General features: G+C 51.1%; 2 protein-coding genes across 3 annotated transcripts in view; both read left to right on the forward strand.

Moving 5' to 3' along the window:
* Supt5h (SPT5 homolog, DSIF elongation factor subunit) overlaps positions 1–4,707 on the forward strand; it is a 28,735-nt gene extending 24,028 nt beyond the window's left edge. For both annotated transcript variants that reach the window (XM_004670416.2, XM_004670417.3), the window contains 12 exons: positions 156–302; positions 394–519; positions 1,865–1,949; positions 2,186–2,299; positions 2,377–2,479; positions 2,562–2,689; positions 2,781–2,886; positions 3,187–3,345; positions 3,438–3,606; positions 3,708–3,911; positions 4,164–4,259; positions 4,354–4,707. In XM_004670416.2, coding sequence (XP_004670473.1) covers positions 156–302; positions 394–519; positions 1,865–1,949; positions 2,186–2,299; positions 2,377–2,479; positions 2,562–2,689; positions 2,781–2,886; positions 3,187–3,345; positions 3,438–3,606; positions 3,708–3,911; positions 4,164–4,259; positions 4,354–4,500 — 1,584 coding nt within the window. In that variant the 3' untranslated portion in view covers positions 4,501–4,707. The remainder of the gene's footprint in view (positions 1–155; positions 303–393; positions 520–1,864; positions 1,950–2,185; positions 2,300–2,376; positions 2,480–2,561; positions 2,690–2,780; positions 2,887–3,186; positions 3,346–3,437; positions 3,607–3,707; positions 3,912–4,163; positions 4,260–4,353) is intronic.
* Positions 4,708–6,689: 1,982 nt separating this feature from the next.
* Timm50 (translocase of inner mitochondrial membrane 50) lies at positions 6,690–14,998 on the forward strand. Its single transcript, XM_004670415.3, has 11 exons — positions 6,690–6,812; positions 8,004–8,154; positions 8,587–8,618; positions 8,830–8,851; positions 12,076–12,134; positions 12,229–12,348; positions 12,657–12,761; positions 12,864–12,962; positions 13,520–13,676; positions 14,002–14,108; positions 14,794–14,998. Exons 1-11 carry the CDS (start codon positions 6,702–6,704, stop codon positions 14,893–14,895), a joined length of 1,065 nt encoding a protein of 354 aa, XP_004670472.1. The 5' UTR covers positions 6,690–6,701; the 3' UTR covers positions 14,896–14,998.
* Positions 14,999–17,579: the final 2,581 nt, after the last annotated feature.

Consider the following 17,579-nt stretch of genomic DNA (forward strand, 5'->3'; position numbering starts at 1 on the left):
TGTGATCAATCTATTGTCTGGTGGGTAGGTAGCTTTGAAGCAGAGTCCAGCAGTCAAGAAGTCGCCTGGCACTCAGCATCATCTGTCACAATAAAGGGTTGTCCTGCCTCATGTCATCTCTTTCACCCTCACCCACTTACATCCCTTTTCTCCAGGTGCTGAACATGCACGGGAAGGTGGTGACCGTCAGGCACCAGGCCGTGACTCAGAAGAAGGACAACCGCTTCGCTGTGGCCCTGGACTCAGATCAGAACAACATCCATGTGAAGGACATTGTTAAGGTCATAGATGGGCCCCATTCAGTGAGTACTAGCTGATGCCCTGCCCTGCAGCTGATTCTGAAAGAGCTGGGCTGGGCTCATGCTCAGTGAGTGACCCTCCTCTTCTGCCCAGGGCCGCGAGGGTGAGATCCGCCACCTGTACCGAAGCTTTGCCTTTCTGCACTGCAAGAAACTGGTGGAGAATGGTGGCATGTTTGTCTGCAAGGCACGCCACTTGGTGCTGGCTGGGGGCTCCAAGGTAAGGGCAGTGGGGCCCCAGTAAGTATAGGACTGGACAAGGCTTGTAGAGACCAAAAGCACTGGAGTCCTGCTCAGGGCCTGAAAAGGGTGTGAAGATTTCTTTGGAATTCCAAGCCATCACCAGCCACCCATTTCCTTTTCTGGTGTGCCTGATGCCAGTGCAGCTGGGAGGGAGATGAACCACCAGCAGATGCACATGATGCAGTGTGAAGTGATGGCAAGCCTTCATGGATGCAAAAAGTGGCAGATTATTGTTAGTTGAGGTTCAGAAGGGGACATGTTGAGCAGAGACCAGAATGAAGGAATTCAGAGCCACCTGAGTGACACTGGAACAGCCAGGACGAGGCCCTGGGATAGAACTTGGAAGAAAGCTGTGCAGAGCCAGACTGCAGGAAACCTGGAGCCTGGCCTAGCAATACCTGCCTATAAATGCCAGCACCTGGGAGGTGTGTTGGGAAGATGAGAAAGTTCAGGTCACCCTCAGCTGGATAGCAAGTTTGGGTCAGCCTGGGTTGCAGGAGCCCTTATTAAAAAAAAAAAGTTTGTTTTATTTTTTAAGTGTATTTATTTATTTATTTATTTATTTGAGACAGAGAAAGAGGCAGAGAGAGAGTGAGTGAGTACGGGTGCAATACTTTGTACATTTGGCTTTACATGGGTAGTGGAGATTTGAACTCAGGCCATTGAGGTTTTCACGTAAGCTCTTAGCAGCTGAGCCATCTCTCCAGCCCTACTCATTTATATATATTTTTAAGAACAGGGCTGGAGAGCTGGCTCAGTAGTTAAGGTGCCTGCCTACAACGTCAAAGAACCTGGGTTTGATTCCTTAGGACTCACATAAAGCCAGATGCACAGTTGCACATGTATTTGGAGTTTGTTTGCAGTGGCTTGAGGCCCTGGCATGCCCATTCTCCTGTCTTCTCTTTACCTCTCTCTCTGCTTGCAAATAATAAAAATATAAAAGAAAGACATTAGAAAAAGAAAAAAAAAATAAAACAAAACAAGAAAACCTGGAGTGGGCACCTGAGGCCAGGCAGTGATGGGCAGGGTCCTGTGGATCTGAGTTCCTGTGACCTGTAGTTTTTGTGTCCTGACTAGCCACTGCAGTCTCATACCTTAGCAAGAGAAGCTTAGGCCTGTGGGAGAGATGATCAGAGGCAGAGGGGTGGCAGCTTCCTCCCCAGGAGACAGAGGGGTTACCACCAGGAGGAGGAGGGCTGACTGCCGTGCTGGTTCAGGCAGGAGCTGACCCATCTGGTGGCAGTTGACGTGGAGTACGGGCCAGAGGCCTATACCCTCCTCCCCTGCCCAGTCATTCACTCTACTCCCTGCCTATCTACTAGCCCCGAGATGTGACCAACTTAACTGTGGGTGGCTTCACCCCCATGAGCCCCCGGATCAGCAGTCCCATGCACCCTAGTGCTGATGGTGAGCAGGGATGAGGTCATGGGTAAGGGGGACCCTTGCATGCTCAGCCCAAGGGGCTCACAGCAGAATGGAGGTGGGAATGCCTGGGAAGCAGTGGGTGGGGTGGGGGAGGAGGCTCCTAACCCAACATGGAAGGCTCAGGCAGTTGAGAGGGGTTTAGGGGTGTGGACACAGCACGAGTGGGAAGGGCGCAGTTCTGGGGAACAAAACCATGACACCTTCCTCCTTCCTCCCAGGTCAGCATGGTGGCTTTGGTAGCCCAGGAGGTGGTGGCATGAGCAGAGGTCGAGGGCGGAGGGACAATGAACTCATTGGCCAGACAGTGCGCATCTCCCAGGGGCCCTACAAAGGTGAGCAGTGGGCTGTTGGAGGCTTGAAGCAGGCGTGGTGGAGGGAGCCCCAACTACCTTCCTGTCCGTGTCTGCAGGCTACATTGGTGTGGTGAAGGATGCCACGGAGTCCACAGCCCGCGTGGAGCTGCACTCGACCTGTCAGACCATCTCTGTGGACCGTCAGCGGCTCACCACAGTGTACGGCCACGCCAGGGAAATCAGTGTGGGGGTTCCTGGTACCAGGAGCACCCCACCCACCCTGCCTGTTCTCTGCCCACAGGGACTCCCAGCGTCCTGGTGGCATGGCCTCCACCTATGGCAGGACACCTATGTATGGTTCCCAGACACCCATGTACGGTTCTGGCTCCCGCACCCCCATGTACGGCTCTCAGACACCTTTACAGGATGGTGCGTATTCCCAGGGGACTCAAGTGACAGAGGGCCAATAGAGGTCTCCAGGGATAGGATGGGATGATGAGCACACTTCTCCCCTCTCCAGGCAGCCGCACCCCACATTATGGCTCACAGACACCCTTGCATGATGGCAGCCGCACTCCTGCCCAGAGTGGGGCCTGGGACCCCAACAATCCCAACACGCCTTCCCGGTGAGAACCCGTTCCAAGCAAGGCTGTGTGGGCCGGTTGTGAGCTATTGTGTTGGAGTACTGCTGACCGAGGGCTCTATGGGGCTGATCCTTGGGCTGGCATAGGTGTGGCTGAGGCGAGAAACGAGCCTCTTTGGGCTGGCAGCCTTGTGCCTCTGCCCCCTGTGTTTATGTCAGAACACTTTTGGCTGGGGATTCTGTCAGAAAGAAGCTGTCTCAGTCAAGGGCCGAGCAAGCAGTGCTGTTTGGCATCTGCCTTATTGTATCACTGTCATTCTCAAGAGACTTCTGTCCCCACCAGGGCTGAAGAGGAATACGAGTATGCTTTCGACGATGAACCTACCCCATCCCCACAGGCCTATGGGGGAACTCCTAACCCCCAAACACCTGGCTACCCAGACCCCTCATCCCCCCAGGTCAATCCTCAGTATAACCCACAGACACCAGGGACACCAGCCATGTGAGTCCTGGGCCAGCGGGTCAACTCCTGTAGCCCAGCTTCCCTGCTGCCCATCCCAATTTCCCTGCCCTGACCACTTCCTGTGCCTGCAGGTACAACACGGACCAGTTTTCCCCCTACGCTGCCCCCTCCCCGCAGGGCTCCTACCAGCCCAGCCCTAGCCCCCAGAGCTACCACCAGGTGGCACCAAGCCCAGCAGGCTACCAGAATACCCACTCTCCAGCCAGCTACCATCCCACTCCATCACCCATGGCTTATCAGGTGTGTCATTTTCTGGAGGGTTGTGGCTGGGTGGGCCTCTGCCTGGAGGGTGTCCATTCTGGGTGACTGCTTGAGACATTTGTATCTCCTTTTCCCTGTAGGCAAGCCCTAGCCCGAGCCCTGTGGGCTACAGTCCCATGACACCTGGGGCCCCCTCCCCTGGTGGATACAACCCACACACACCAGGCTCAGGCATTGAACAGAACTCCAGTGACTGGGTGACCACTGATATCCAGGTGAAGGTGCGAGACACCTACCTGGACACACAGGTGGTGGGGCAGACTGGTGTCATTCGCAGTGTCACGGTAAGTGAGATCTAGGTGTGGCAGGCAGGTATGCGGGTGTGCCCCAGTCTCTGTGATGATTTCTTGTTCATGATCCTGGAGGTGGGACCCAGGACCTCACATCAGAGGGCTCAGCTTCAGAGCCAGGCCCTTCCTGCTCCTGTGTCACTTGAGTATTGGGTTTTCAAAATGACCCCCAACCCTGTGCCCCTGATGGGTAGGCTATGTTTTGTTCTGGGAGCAGGACAGGCTGAGCAGGCTGCCCCTCTGCAGGGTGGCATGTGCTCCGTGTACCTGAAGGACAGTGAGAAGGTGGTCAGTATTTCCAGTGAGCACTTGGAGCCCATCACCCCCACCAAGAACAACAAGGTAGGCCTATCGCAGGAGAGAACGTGGGGGGAGGCAGTTACTGGAGCAGAGCAGGGTTACTGGTGCAGGATGCTGATACTGTCACTACTCTTAGGTGAAAGTGATCCTGGGTGAGGACCGAGAGGCCACAGGAGTCCTGCTGAGCATTGATGGCGAGGATGGCATAGTCCGCATGGACCTGGAGGAGCAGCAGCTCAAGATCCTGAACCTCCGTTTCCTAGGGAAGCTCCTGGAGGCCTAAGATGGGCACACAGTGTCTCCTTTTGTGCCCTTGACCCAAGCAGAGCTCTGGGCTTGGGGAAATCTGGACCCATCATTCCATTTCCTCCCTCCTATTATACTCCTAGGAATCAAAGTAGAGTCTGAGGAAGGGTCCCATTCTTATGCCTGCTGTCCAGCCGATCTTTGTGTTATGGTCTTTCAATAAAGAGAAGCTTTTTGGTCAAAAGTTGTCTGTGGGGCTGGAGAGATGGCTTAGCAGTTAAGGCACTTGCCTGCAAAGCCTTAAGACCCATGTTTGACTCTCCAGATCCTATGTAAGCCAGACCCACAAAGATGAGGCAAGCACACGGTCGCACATGCCCACTAGGTGGTGCAAGCATCTGGAGTTTGATTTCAGTGGCTGAGGCCCTGGTACACCAATCCCTCTATCTCAGCCTCTAAAAAATTCTAAGGTGTGTGTGTGGGGGGGGATAGAAGCCTGAACCTCACATGCTGGGCAAGTACTTTACCACTGAACATGTCCTCTGCCCCTCGCCGTTAGATTCTAGGCAAGTGTTCTACCACTGAGCCATGCCTCGAGTCTTATGGTGATTTCTAAGTACTCTGCTACTAAGCTCCAGTTGCTGAGAGTAATGACCCCTGAATTGTTTCAGCTGTTCTAATTTAGGGCTGGAGAGATGGTTTAGAGTTTAAGGCGCTTGCCTGCAGTCATAGGACCCAGGTTCTATTCTCCAGGACCCACACAACGCCTGATGCACAAGTGGCACATGTGTCTGGGGTTTACAATGGCTAGAAGCCCTGGCACACCCATTCTGTGTGTCTGTCTGTCTCTCTCGAATAAATAAAAATAATAATAATAATAACCAGCTGTCTAATTTAGGAGCAGGAGTCCATGCCTTTAATCCCAGCAATTGGGAAGTGGAGGCAAAGGATCAGGAGTTCAAGACATCTCTGGCTACAGAACTGTTGAGGCCAGCCAAGGCTTGGTGAAATTTTGTCTTTAAAAAAAAGCCCAGGCATGATGGTGCATGCCTTAATCCCAGCCCAGAGGCCAGCCTGAGACTACATAGTGAAATCTCGGTATCCTTGGTTAGAGATCCTGCCTTGAAACCACGGTATACCTCCCACCCCAAAAAAGAAAAGGGGGCTGGAGAGATGGCTTAGTGGTTAAGGCAATTGCCTATGAAGCTTAGGGAATCAGGTTCGATTCTACAGGAACCACATAAGCTAGAAGCACAAGGTGGCGCATTCGTCTCGAGTTTGCAGCAGCTGGAGGCCCTGGCACGCCCATTATGTAGGCCTCTTTCTCAAAAAAAAAAAAAAAAAAATTAAATCCATGATACGCCAGAAAATTGATGTTTGTATCACCCAGCCTAGGAAATTACCAGATAGGGCCCATTTTTGGCAACACCCCTAACCCATTCCACTTCCCGAAATAACTACAGCCCCCAACTTTTTCCTTTGCTCTTTCCCTTGTAGTTTTACTATCCTAGTACTTTTTTTTTTAAGTTTATCTGGAGAGATGGCGTAGTGATTAAGGCACTAGCCTAGGACCCAAGCTTGATTCTCTAGTACCCAGGTAAGCCAGATGCACAAGGGGGCGTATGCGGCTGGAGTTCGTTTACAGCGGCTGGAGGCTCTCGTGCGCCCATATTCTCCCTCTCTAAATAAGAAAAATTAAAAATAAATGTGGCTCCCAGTTGCTGCAAACGAACTCCCAGCGCGTACACCACGTTCTAACCGGGGTCCTTAGGCTTCACAGGCAAGCGCTTAACCGCCAAGCCACCTCTCCAGCCCTTGTTTTGTTTTTCGAGATAGAGCCTTGTAGCCTAGGCTGACCTGGAATGTAGTATGTAGTCTTAGGCTGAACTCGAACTCACGGCCATCCTCCCACTTCTGCATCCCGAGTGCAGGGATTAAAGGCGTGCCGGCAATATCTGAATTTTGTGCCCAGTGAAAAGAATTTGGGGAAAGCCTTGGCAGAACCCTATTCACTGACTCCGAGCGTGCACCCGGAGTTGATTGTCCTCCATCTCCACGTGGTGAGGGCAGGTGTAAGGAACGCGGTTCGCCAGCCGCCGAAAGGGCGGCGTCGGGTCAAGGAATCCCGGGGCGCAGTGTGAAGAGCAGCGCGCGAGAGGCTTTTGTCCCTCTCGGGCTCCCGTTCCCCCGCTGGGCCTCGGGGCGGGCGGGTGGGGCGGCGCGTGGCGTCAGCGCAAGATGGCGGCGTCGGCAGCGGCGCTCTTCTGGCGCTTGCGGAGCGGGCTCCGGCCCGGCGCGCGGGGGTTGTGCGCGCGGCTGGCGACGCCGCCCCCCAGGGCCTCGGAGCAGGCGAGTGGAGGCGGCTTGGCGTCCCGAGCGCCGACAGGGGAGGGCCCCCTCAGCGAAGCGCTCAGGCGCGCGTCGGCCGCCCGGCGAGTCTGGGATGCCGCCTGCGTCTTCGTGGGGTCTGAGGGGTGCTTCCGGGCGTCCAGTCTTTGGGGGGTGCTTCCGGTGTGGACGCCGCTTATTCTGTCTGGCTGGGTCTCCGGGGAGGGTCCCCAAGCGCATTCTCGGGATGCTGTCTGTCCCCCCCCACGTGGGTGCCGGGCAGCGTCACCTACACCCAGTGTCGCGGCCGCTCTGCCGCTGCTCGGAACCCGGCTTGGCCCGTCGGCGGGCATTGCTGTCAGGAGGTTCAGCTGTTCTGACGTCTGTCACTTTCCCTAGTTCCCAAGCCCCAGACGCGAGGTCTCCCATCATCGCCCCTACGTCCACATCCATGGCTATCCTGGTCGCCTCCATACCACTGTCTTCAGTTCCTGCTATCCGCACCACATGTCTTGATTTCCTCTCCTGGTTCTACACCTCCTTCTACATCCCTGATCCCTATTCTCCTAGTCCTACTGTTCTCAACTGTGTGTGTGTGTGTGTGTGTGTGTGTGTGTGTGTGTGTGTGTGTGTTTTCGAGGTAGGGTCTCACTTTAGCCCAGGCTGGCCTAAAACTCTGTACACTCAGTCTGGCCTCGAACCCATGGTGATCCTCCTACCTCTGCCTCACCAGTGCGTGCGCCCCCACCCCCACCCCCGGTTTGTTCTTCACTTTAGATGCTTCCAGGGTCCCGAGCAATCGGCCTGTCAGCTCTTGAAACCCTTGTGATACCATTTTCAACAGTTTAGTTTTGACCTTTTGAGAGGACCACCCCCCCAATTGCCCTTCCAGGGACATAGTGTCCGGGACTCTGTATGTTGGTATCTCTTCCCTGGCTCTCTTTTCTTCTTTTTATTTGGGGGGGGGCGGTCAGTTTCAAGGTAGGGTCTCACTTTAGACCTTGGAATTTACTATGTAGTCTCAGGGTGGCCTTGAACTCACGGCAATCCTACCTCTGCCTCCCAAGTGCTGGGATTAAAGGCGTGTGCCACATACCCGGCTTTTCTTTCCTGGCTCTTGATCTTGGATTCTACTTGGATCAGAATAGAGGTCAGAGTATCGTGACATTTTCTTTTTTTTCTTGGCTGAGGTCTCTTCTCCCTCCACCACAGGTTGCAGAAATCGCAAGCCATGGGGCCACCAAAGCCCAGGGGCCACAGCAGCAGTCAGGCTCAGAGGGTCCCAGCTATGCCAAAAAAGTTGCACTCTGGCTTGCTGGTTTGCTTGGAGCTGGTGGGACTGTCAGCATCGTCTATATTTTTGGTAAGGGACAAACTCTGTGCTGTTGACCTTTCAAAATCTATTGTGAAACCTTGCCTTCATTCTCCATGGGATCATTCCCTGGCTGGTCCCTCAATTGGACACTCACCTCTGAAATTTGAGAAATCCTCTTCTCCTTTTCCCCCCTTCTAAATGTTCTTTCTGTGATGGCGGCACATGCCTCTGTGAGTCAGAGGCCATCCTGAGACCACACAGTGAATTCCAGGTCTTTCTGGGCTAGAATGAGACTTTACCTCAAAAACCCAAAACAAACAAGCAAAAAATCCAGGAAGCCTGTCACCCCTTCCCCCACCCAATCTAGAAGCTGTGTCTAGCCCTCTTCCCTCAGACACAGGAGAGCAGACTTCACATCTTGCCCCTTCTGGACTCTGGAGATTGGGCCCCATTTTCTCTTATCTCTTGTCTTCCTTGCAGGAAACAATCCTGTGGATGAAACTGGTGCCAAGGTGAGGGGAAAGAGACCTCCAGGTGCCAGGAGTCCATCCTGTGGGGGTGAGGATGGGTTGCCTTTGGTCAGTCAGGCTCCTTTCTGGTCTGGAGTGAGCCTGTCTTTTTCCCAGGGACCTTTGCCTATTCCCCTGAGGGGCCTGGAGGTCTTTTATGGGTGCCCTGGGGTCCTGCCTGTGCCATCCCAAACCTTTTCTTTTCGCCTCGCAGATTCCTGATGAATTCGACAATGGTGAGTGAGCATTGATTTCCTGTCCCCTTTTGCTGTTTTTTTGTTTTGTTTTGTTTTTCAATATAGGGTCTCACTGTAGCCCAGGCTGATCGGGAATTTGACCTCCAACTCATGGCATTCCTCCTTCCTCTACCTTCCAAGTGCTGGGATTAAAGTTGTTTCCCACCACAGTAGGCTACTAGGTTTTTTTGTGTGTTTTGGTTTTGGTTTTTGATTTTTGATTTTTCGAGGTAGGGTCTTGCTCTAGCCCGATCTGACCTGGAATTCACTATGTAGTCTAAGCTGGCCTAGAACTCAGTAATCTTCCTACCTCATTTTGTTTTGTTTTGTTTTGTTTTCCCAGGGAAGTTGGTCTTCCCATCTGGTGCCCCCAGTCCCTCCTCCTTCCCCAGTGGCACAGTAAATAGATGGCTTGGGGGAGGAGCATATCAAAAACCCCTAGTCCCTTTCCTGGCCCCTCACTCAGCCCAGAAGCAGATGGTCAGGGGCAGATGGGGAGGGGAGCCCAGTAGGAGGGCTTGGAGAACCCTGGCTGCCCACCCTCAGACACACAGCTTCCTGTGCCTTAGATCTGAGCATCTGCACCCCTAGCCTCCTGCCCACCCTCCTTTATGGCCACTTCTTTTTTAACCCCTAAGCCTCTGCCCTGTTAGCTGCCTCATTTCCAAAACAATACCTCCTCTTCCTCCCTGAGCTTTTGGTGGGGCGCTAGCAGGGAGTAGTAGTCGGTTCTATCACACCTGACCCTTCCTAGGGGAAAACTGAAGTTGGTGGGTCCAGAAAGCCACCTGTTTGTACCAGGAAAGAGTGGCAGGGCACTCATTGTTTTACTGTCTGAGTGTCTATAATCAGATTGGTATAAACCAGTCAATGTAGTGATTAGTTTAAATTAGGTGGTAAACATGCAGGTTCCAAAGTCTGTTTAGTAGTGTAAACTGGCTGTAATATTTTGATGAATTTTACAGGCCCACAGATAGAACTGGATTAAAAATGCTACATTGAAGTGGGACACTAAATTCAGTATATTCATTTAAACCAGGATTTCTCATCCAGGGTCTTGTTGACACTTTACTGATTTTATTGGGACGGGGATTGGACCCGGCCTTGTGCTGGGCAATAGCTCTACTGAGCTTTATCTTCAGCCCTCTGTTTTTATTTTTCAAAGTTGCCCAGTTAACACATAAATATATAGCTCAGGCTAGCTTTGAATTTGCATTTCTCCGGCCTCAGCATCTCAAGTAGCTGGGATTACAGGCTTGTGGCATGTAGCCAGCTCTGTTTATACTTGGGACTACATAATTCTTTTTTTTTTTTTAATCTTGTATTTTGTTTTTATTTTTTGAGGTAGCTTCTTACTCTTTCCTATATAGTCTCAGGGCTGCCTTGAACCCATGGTAATCCTCCTACCTCCCAAGTGCTAGGATTAAAGGCATGTGCCACCTCATCTGGCCTGGACTACGTGATTCTTTGTGGCAGGGAGACTGTCCTGTGCATTGTTTAATGTTTTAACAGCATCCTGGGCACCTACCCATTAGATGCAAGTATTATGACAGTCAAAAAATACTGGATTTGGGGGCTGGGGAGATGGCTCAGTGGAAGAGAATGCTAGTTATGCAAATATAAGTAACTGAATTTGGATCCCCAGAACCCCTATAAAGCTGGAAACAGTATCGAGCCTCTGTAAACTCAGCACATGAGAGATGGAGGGAGACAGGAAAATCCCCAAAAGTTAGCAGGCCAACTAGCCTGGTGAACACAGTGGTAAATAAGAAACCATAAGCCGGGCATGGTGGTGCACACCTTTAATCCTAGCACTCGGGAGGCAGAGGTAGGAGGATCGCTGTGAGTTCGAGGCCACCCTGAAACTACATAGTGAATTCCAGGTCAGCGTGGGCTAATGTGAGACCCTACCTTAAAAAGGGAGGGGGGGCTGGAGAGATGGTTTAGTGGTTAAGCACTTGCCTGTGAAGCCTAAGGACCCCAGTTTGAGGCTCGATTCCCCAGGACCCACGTTAGCCAGATGCACAAGGGGGCACATGCATCTGGAGTTCGTTTGCAGAGGCTGGAAGCCCTGGCACGCCCATTCTCTATCTGCCTCTTTCGTTCTCTGTCTGTCACTCTCAAATAAATGAAAACATATTTATGGAGAGTGATTGAAGAAGACACTTGACATCAACCTCTTGCTTCAACACCAGCATACATGTGTATGTTCATATGCATATGTGTGCACACTACACGCATGCACATGTCAAAAAATGCTTTCATGGGGCTGTGTCTCGTGGTTGCTCGTGTAACCTTAGTAGTCACTTTGGAGAGCCTGGCAGAAGGCTGAGTGGTGTGAAGTGGACCAAGGCTGGAGCTCCAGCAGCACAGTTGGATGGAGTGCAGTACTTACCTGAAATGGACCAAGGATTGGCATACTGTCAGCAGATTTGCATGCATGTGGCTTTTAAGTGGGCTGATGCTGATGAAGGGTCTGGGGAGGTGGCTCAGTAGTTAAAGGACTTGCTTCCAAGCCTGCTTGCCTGGGTTCAGTTCCCATACAACCCATGTAAAGCCAGACGGACATTTGTTTGCAGTGACAAGAGATGGCACACCCATATATGTGCATGTGCATACATAAATGTGCAAGCAAATAAGTAAAAATTTTAAAAAAATGTAGGGGGTTGATATTACACTTTACATGGTAATATGGATGGGTATTCAGGCTAAAACTGAGCAGGGGAATATCTTTGTCTCCTACCTGGTGGTATTTGTTCCCTTCTACTGTTGGACCTAGAAACAAGCTATTTACATCAGGTAGGTGTACAAACCAGTTTGTTTTGGTAGATCGTAAGCCTTTGCTTTGAAGTCAGAAATGGCCCATGCTTGTAATCATGGCACTTGGGAGGTAGAGGTAGGAAATCCAGAGTTCAAGACCAACCCTCTGCTGCATAGTGAATTTGTACCCTACCTGTTTTTTCATTTCATTTTATTTTATTTTATTTTTTCAAGGTAGGGGCTCATTCTAGTCCTAGCACAGGCTAACTTGTAATTTATTACATAGTCTCAGGGTGGCCTTGAACTCACAGCAATCCTCCTACCTCTGCCTCCCAAGTGCTGGGACTAAAGGTGTGTGCCATCACACCCTGTAAGCCCTACTTGTTATGCTTGGAACACTGTCTCAAGAAACAAAAACCACATAAAATAAACCCCAACTTTGTCCTTTGTGCTTGGTGTTCTAGATCCTATTTTGGTACAGCAGTTACGCCGGACATACAAATATTTCAAAGATTATAGGCAGGTAAGCAGGGGCCGGGGCTCAGTCCTCTTCCCTCATCCCTCTGTGCCATGCCCAGTCCCAGGTCTGTATCTGAGTGACCCATCCTCTCCTGCAGATGATCATCGAGCCCACCAGTCCCTGCCTTCTCCCAGACCCTCTGCAAGAGCCCTACTATCAGCCACCCTACACATTAGTCCTGGAGCTCACCGGTGTCCTCCTGCACCCTGAGTGGTCGGTGTGTCCTGGGGAAGGCAGTGGGTTGGACGGCCCTGGAAGGCTGGGCTGGGCTGGGTCCCTGCTCTGCTGTGTGACCTGCCCCCCTTTACTGCCTTGATTTCTTTGGGACCCACTACTAGTGTTTGTCACAGGTCTCCCTTGACATAGAGCAAGCGTACCACAGGACCCACCTCCTCCTGGTCCAGACCCTCAAGCACTGTGCACTCCTGAGCACACTAGTGCAGATAGAACCCTGATTCTGGGCACCTCGGGTTCTCGGCCTCTCCTGGTGCCTGGTCTGTGTCTTACTGTTCTCTGCTTCTGCAGCTGGCCACAGGCTGGAGGTTTAAGAAGCGCCCAGGCATCGAGACCTTATTTCAGCAGCTCGCCCCTTTGTATGAAATTGTCATCTTTACATCAGAGACTGGCATGGTGAGGCTGCAGGCCAGAGGAGGCATAGTTGGCATGGCAAGGGTGGGTGAGATACAGAGGGCTGGGGCCAGCCTGACCCTGACCTTCCATTGATCCCCACAGACGGCATTCCCACTCATTGATAGCGTGGATCCCCATGGCTTCATCTCTTACCGCCTGTTCCGAGATGCCACAAGATACATGGACGGACACCATGTGAAGGTGAGTTGGGGTGCTCTTGTTGAGAGAGAGAAACGGCCCGGCTCCAGCCTCAACCCCAGCCCCAGTCCTGCTGTGGGTTTGCCTCTGGGGCTGTGTAGTTATTATCACTTTCATTTACCTGCAGTGGGGTCTGCTGTGGCTTGACATCTGTTTGGCCAGCCCCACATATCCATGTATCAGGGATTCTATCTGTGGTTTGGTGGGTCTGGGCAGTGTCACTGGAGAGTCTACAGAAATAGGCTGTGACTAGTATTGTCTTAACTGTGTGAGTTGTGGGTCCTTTGTGTATTTCCATGGGTCTGTCTGAGGGAGAGGGTCTTATATCTATAGCCTGGCAGTCACCTGGTTCAAGGATTGAACCCATCAGTGCTCACATTTAGCAGGGACATTAGGAGACCACCTGTCAAAGCCCTGGCTGGAGGCTGCCATCCAGCCTGGTCTTTGAAAGATTGCCTATCATGATGACTGTGGGGATGCTGTGTGTGTCCATCTGTCCTGCTCTGTATGATCAACAGGGAGGGAAGGGGCACTGACTATCGCCTGTCTCCCACTTCCAGGACATTTCGTGTCTGAATCGGGACCCAGCCCGAGTAGTAGTGGTGGACTGCAAAAAAGAAGCCTTCCGCCTACAGCCGTACAACGGTGTCGCCCTGAGGCCCTGGGATGGCAACTCTGATGACCGGGTTTTGTTGGACCTGTCTGCCTTCCTCAAGAGTGAGGCTGAGCCCTGACCCCAGGGCCCTTGGGCCCTCAAGATGATGACAGACTTGATTCTGCCTTGTCTTGTTCATGTAAAACCAGACAGTCAGGGTTCAGGAGGGTCATGCATATTCTGGAGCCTTCCAGAACTTTGTAGAATGTTGGTGCTCCTGTGTATATTTAGGGGTAACTCATCCAAGTGTGGAAAGGCATAACAGGGTGTGCTGGCCCTGGGATTGACTCATGTGGCCCTGTGGCCATACCTCCCCTGGCCTCTTTAGCCTGGCTACCTAATAAAATCATTCATTGCCCACTCCCCCTCACCCCCTTGTGTTCACAGCCATTGCATTGAACCAAGTGGAGGATGTGAGGACTGTCCTGGAACACTATGCCCTAGAGGATGACCCGCTGGAGGCCTTCAAACAGCGGCAGAGTCGGCTGGAGCAGGTGAGGACTCTGATCCCCAAGGTCACATTGAGGGGCCCATGGGAAGTAGGTGACCTGGAGCAGCTGTGTGTGAGCTTGAGCAAACACCCATTTTAGATGGATCTAGAAGAGAGGGTCCTCATTATCTTGAATAGTTCTGGGGTTCCCATGGGGGTGAACTGGGGGTTTAGATCTATTCTAGAATGAGATCCCTGAGTATTTAGCCTGGGTCTGGGAGGAGGGTTTTTTGAGAGTGTCTCATTCTGGGCTGGCCTCCATCCTCCTTTCTCAGCCTCTTGAGTGTTAGGATTTACAGATGTGTACCACCATTTTTGTTTTTTCAAGGTAGGGTCTCACGTTGTAATTCCAGGCTGGCCTTAAACTCACAGTGACCTCCTACCTCTGTCTCCCAAGTGCTGGAATTAAAGGTGTGCACCACCACACCAGGATCTTTTTACTGATTTGTTTTTAGGGGGAGAGGCTTAATATTTGACTTTCAATTATTCTTAATGTGGAGGTGCTGAGGACAGAAGCCAGTGTGTCTCATGCTTGCTAGGCCTGGTCTCCTGGGACTTGAAGCTGCTGTTGCCAGAGTCTTGGTCTTTCTGTGTGAAAGCTGATATTCTGTATTAGGACAAAGACTGAAGGAAGGTAGGTCCCTGGGTTGATGTTAACCTTCTCCTTCTCCTTTGTCCCCTGACCCCAGGAGGAGCAACAGCGCCTGGCTGAGCTGTCCAAGTCCAACAAGCAGAGCCTTTTTTTCGGCTCCCTCACCAGCCGTCTATGGTCTCGTTCCAAGCAGCCCTGATTGCTGGACCCCCTCCGACTCCGTGTCTGGGCCTATGCCCCCGGCTTCCAGAGCAAGGCTTGGGTGACCTCATGTCCAATAAAGTGCATCCCAGACGCCACAACGCCTGTGTCCCAAGAGTCCAGATGGGGCGTTGGGGTGCGGTCCGGGACTTGGGTCAGCATCCTGCAGTGACTGATGACTGCCGAGTGCAGAGTGGGTGCCTTGCTGGACAGGGCTGGGAAGCCGGAAACCTGGGCTTCTGCCGGCCATGTCTTCCATTTACTGTGTGAGCTGCAAAAAGAACATTTCCTTCTCTGTGTGGAAAAAAGAGAGGATGGGGGCTTACAGATGGGTAGCCATTGTGGAAATAAAGAGAAGCATATGCTCCAGGCTCAGTGTGCTGGGGTTGGGCCAGAGTTTGCCCCATATCAAGGAGGGGCCATGGGCAGCTAGTTGGAGTTGCCTGATCAAGTTTTCAAAAGATACCAGAAAAGATTTTTTTGGTTGGTTGGTTTTTGTTTGGTTTGGTTTGGTTTTTGAGTTAAGAGTCTCACCCAGGCTGACCATGAGCTAACAGCGATCCTCCTACCTCTACCTCCTGAATGCTGCTATTAAAGGTGTGCATCACCACACCTGGCAGAACTATTACTTTATTTTTATTTATTTATTTATTTGAGAGAGAGAAAGAGTCAGAGAGAGAATGGGTGACCAAAGCCTTCGGCTACTGCAAATGAACTCCAGATACATGCTTCACCTTGTACGTTGGCTTATGTGGGTCCTGGGGAATCAAACGTGGTTTCTTTGGCTTTGCAGACAAGTGCCTTAACCTCTAAGGCATCTCTGCAGCTCCACAATTGTTTTTTTAATTGTATTTATTATTTATTTGTAAGCAGAGAGATGGGGAGAATGGGTAGGCCAGGGCCTCTTGCTATGAACTCCAAACATGTGCCATTTTGTGCATCTGGCTCTACATAGATACTGGGAAATTGAACCTAAGCTGTCAGGCTTTATAAGCAAGTGCCTTTAACTACTGAACTGTCTCCCTGGGCCCAGATTATTATTATTTTTTTCTTTTGGAGGAGTCTCATGTAGCTCAGGCTGGTCTCAAATTCCTATGCTCAAGTGATTCTGCCTCAGCCTCTGAATAGTTGAGACTATAGGGACATGCCCCTGACATGCTATAAATTGAGATTTCTTTAATATTTAATTTCTTGGGTTTTTTGTTTGTTTGTTTGTTTGTTTTTAGTTTTGTGGTGCTGAGGATGGGATCCAGAGCTTTATGCATGGTAGCAAGTGTTCTTCCACTGACCCTCATCCTAGCATGGATTTCTATGGTTTTGTTTATGTTTTCTGAGAGGGTCTTGCCAAGTAGCCAGACTGGCTTTGAATTCCTGATCATGCCCCAGCTGCACACATATACATGCCATCACACTGATCTTCCTGTTTTTGCTCACCATCCTCACACAGTGACCACTCTAATCTTGGTGTCATTCAAATTTGAGTATGTGTCCTGCAGAAGAAAGCATCTAGTCTCTCAGTTTTTATTTTGTTTATTTCATAGAGAAGAGATGGGTGCACCAGGGCCATTAGGCACTGCAAACAAACTCCAGACATGTGCCACCTTGTGCATCTGCTTTTATGTGGGTACTGGGGAATCAAACCCAGATCCTTAGACTTTGCAGACAAGCACCTTAATTACTGAGCTATCTCTGCAGCCCTAACCTCCCAGTATTTACATTTTTGTTTCTTTCAAGGTAGGATCTTACTCTAGCCCAGGTTAACCTGAAATTCACTCTGTAGCTAAAGGATAGCCTTGAACTCATGGTGATCCTCCTACCTCTGCCTCCCAGGCTGTGCCACCTTTTTTTTTTTTTTTTTTTTTTTTTTTTTTTTTTTTTGTGGTTTGGGAGAGTTTCAAGGTAGGGTCTCTAGCTCAGGCTGACCTGAGATTCACTTATGTAGTCTCAGGATGGCCTCGAATTCATGGCGATCCTCCTGCCTCTGCCTCCTGAGTGCTGGGATTAAAGGCGTGCACCACCATGCCTTGCAACCCTCACTGGTCTTAAACTTCCGACCCTCTGTCTCCACCTCTTAAATGCTAAGATGACAGTTCTCTATTACCATGCCTGGCTTAGCCAGTCTTCAGTGATTAAATGTTGGTTCCAAACTAAGCCTGGCTGCCTGTCACATCACTGCACAATGGCGCTGTGTGTGATGCTTGTGTTTGTCCTATGCTGTGTAGTGCAGCGGCCACTTGCTACACAGGGCTGCAGAATTCTTGAAATGTGGCTACTCTGAGAGGAGCTGAATTTTTCTGGCTTGTTCCTTGAACAGCACAGCTGTATGGTATTTAGGTAAGAGGTTCCCAGACACTCTGGGTTTAAATCCAAGCCCTTCTATGTAGGTTCCTGGGTCCTTGCCTGCTGTGATCCCCCAAGGCTACCACATTTCTCTGCTGTGTTCCTGGACAAGTTACTTCAGCTAGCTCTTTGTGCCTCTATTTCTACACCCACAGTACTTACTGCATAGGCAGGCCCCTTGTGGAAGCACTATACACCTTAAGCAAGGCACCTCTCTACCTCAGTTTCCTCATGGAAGATAGGATGATCCATGTCCCACCCAAGGCTCAGTTCCGGACAGCACCTAGTACTGTACTCCAGTTAGATAGTCCTGTGTGTATGTTGTGTGTGGTGTATGCAGAT

The sequence above is a fragment of the Jaculus jaculus genome, chromosome 14 (genome assembly GCF_020740685.1).
Source record: "Jaculus jaculus isolate mJacJac1 chromosome 14, mJacJac1.mat.Y.cur, whole genome shotgun sequence".
Classification (NCBI taxonomy): Eukaryota; Metazoa; Chordata; class Mammalia; order Rodentia; family Dipodidae; genus Jaculus; species Jaculus jaculus.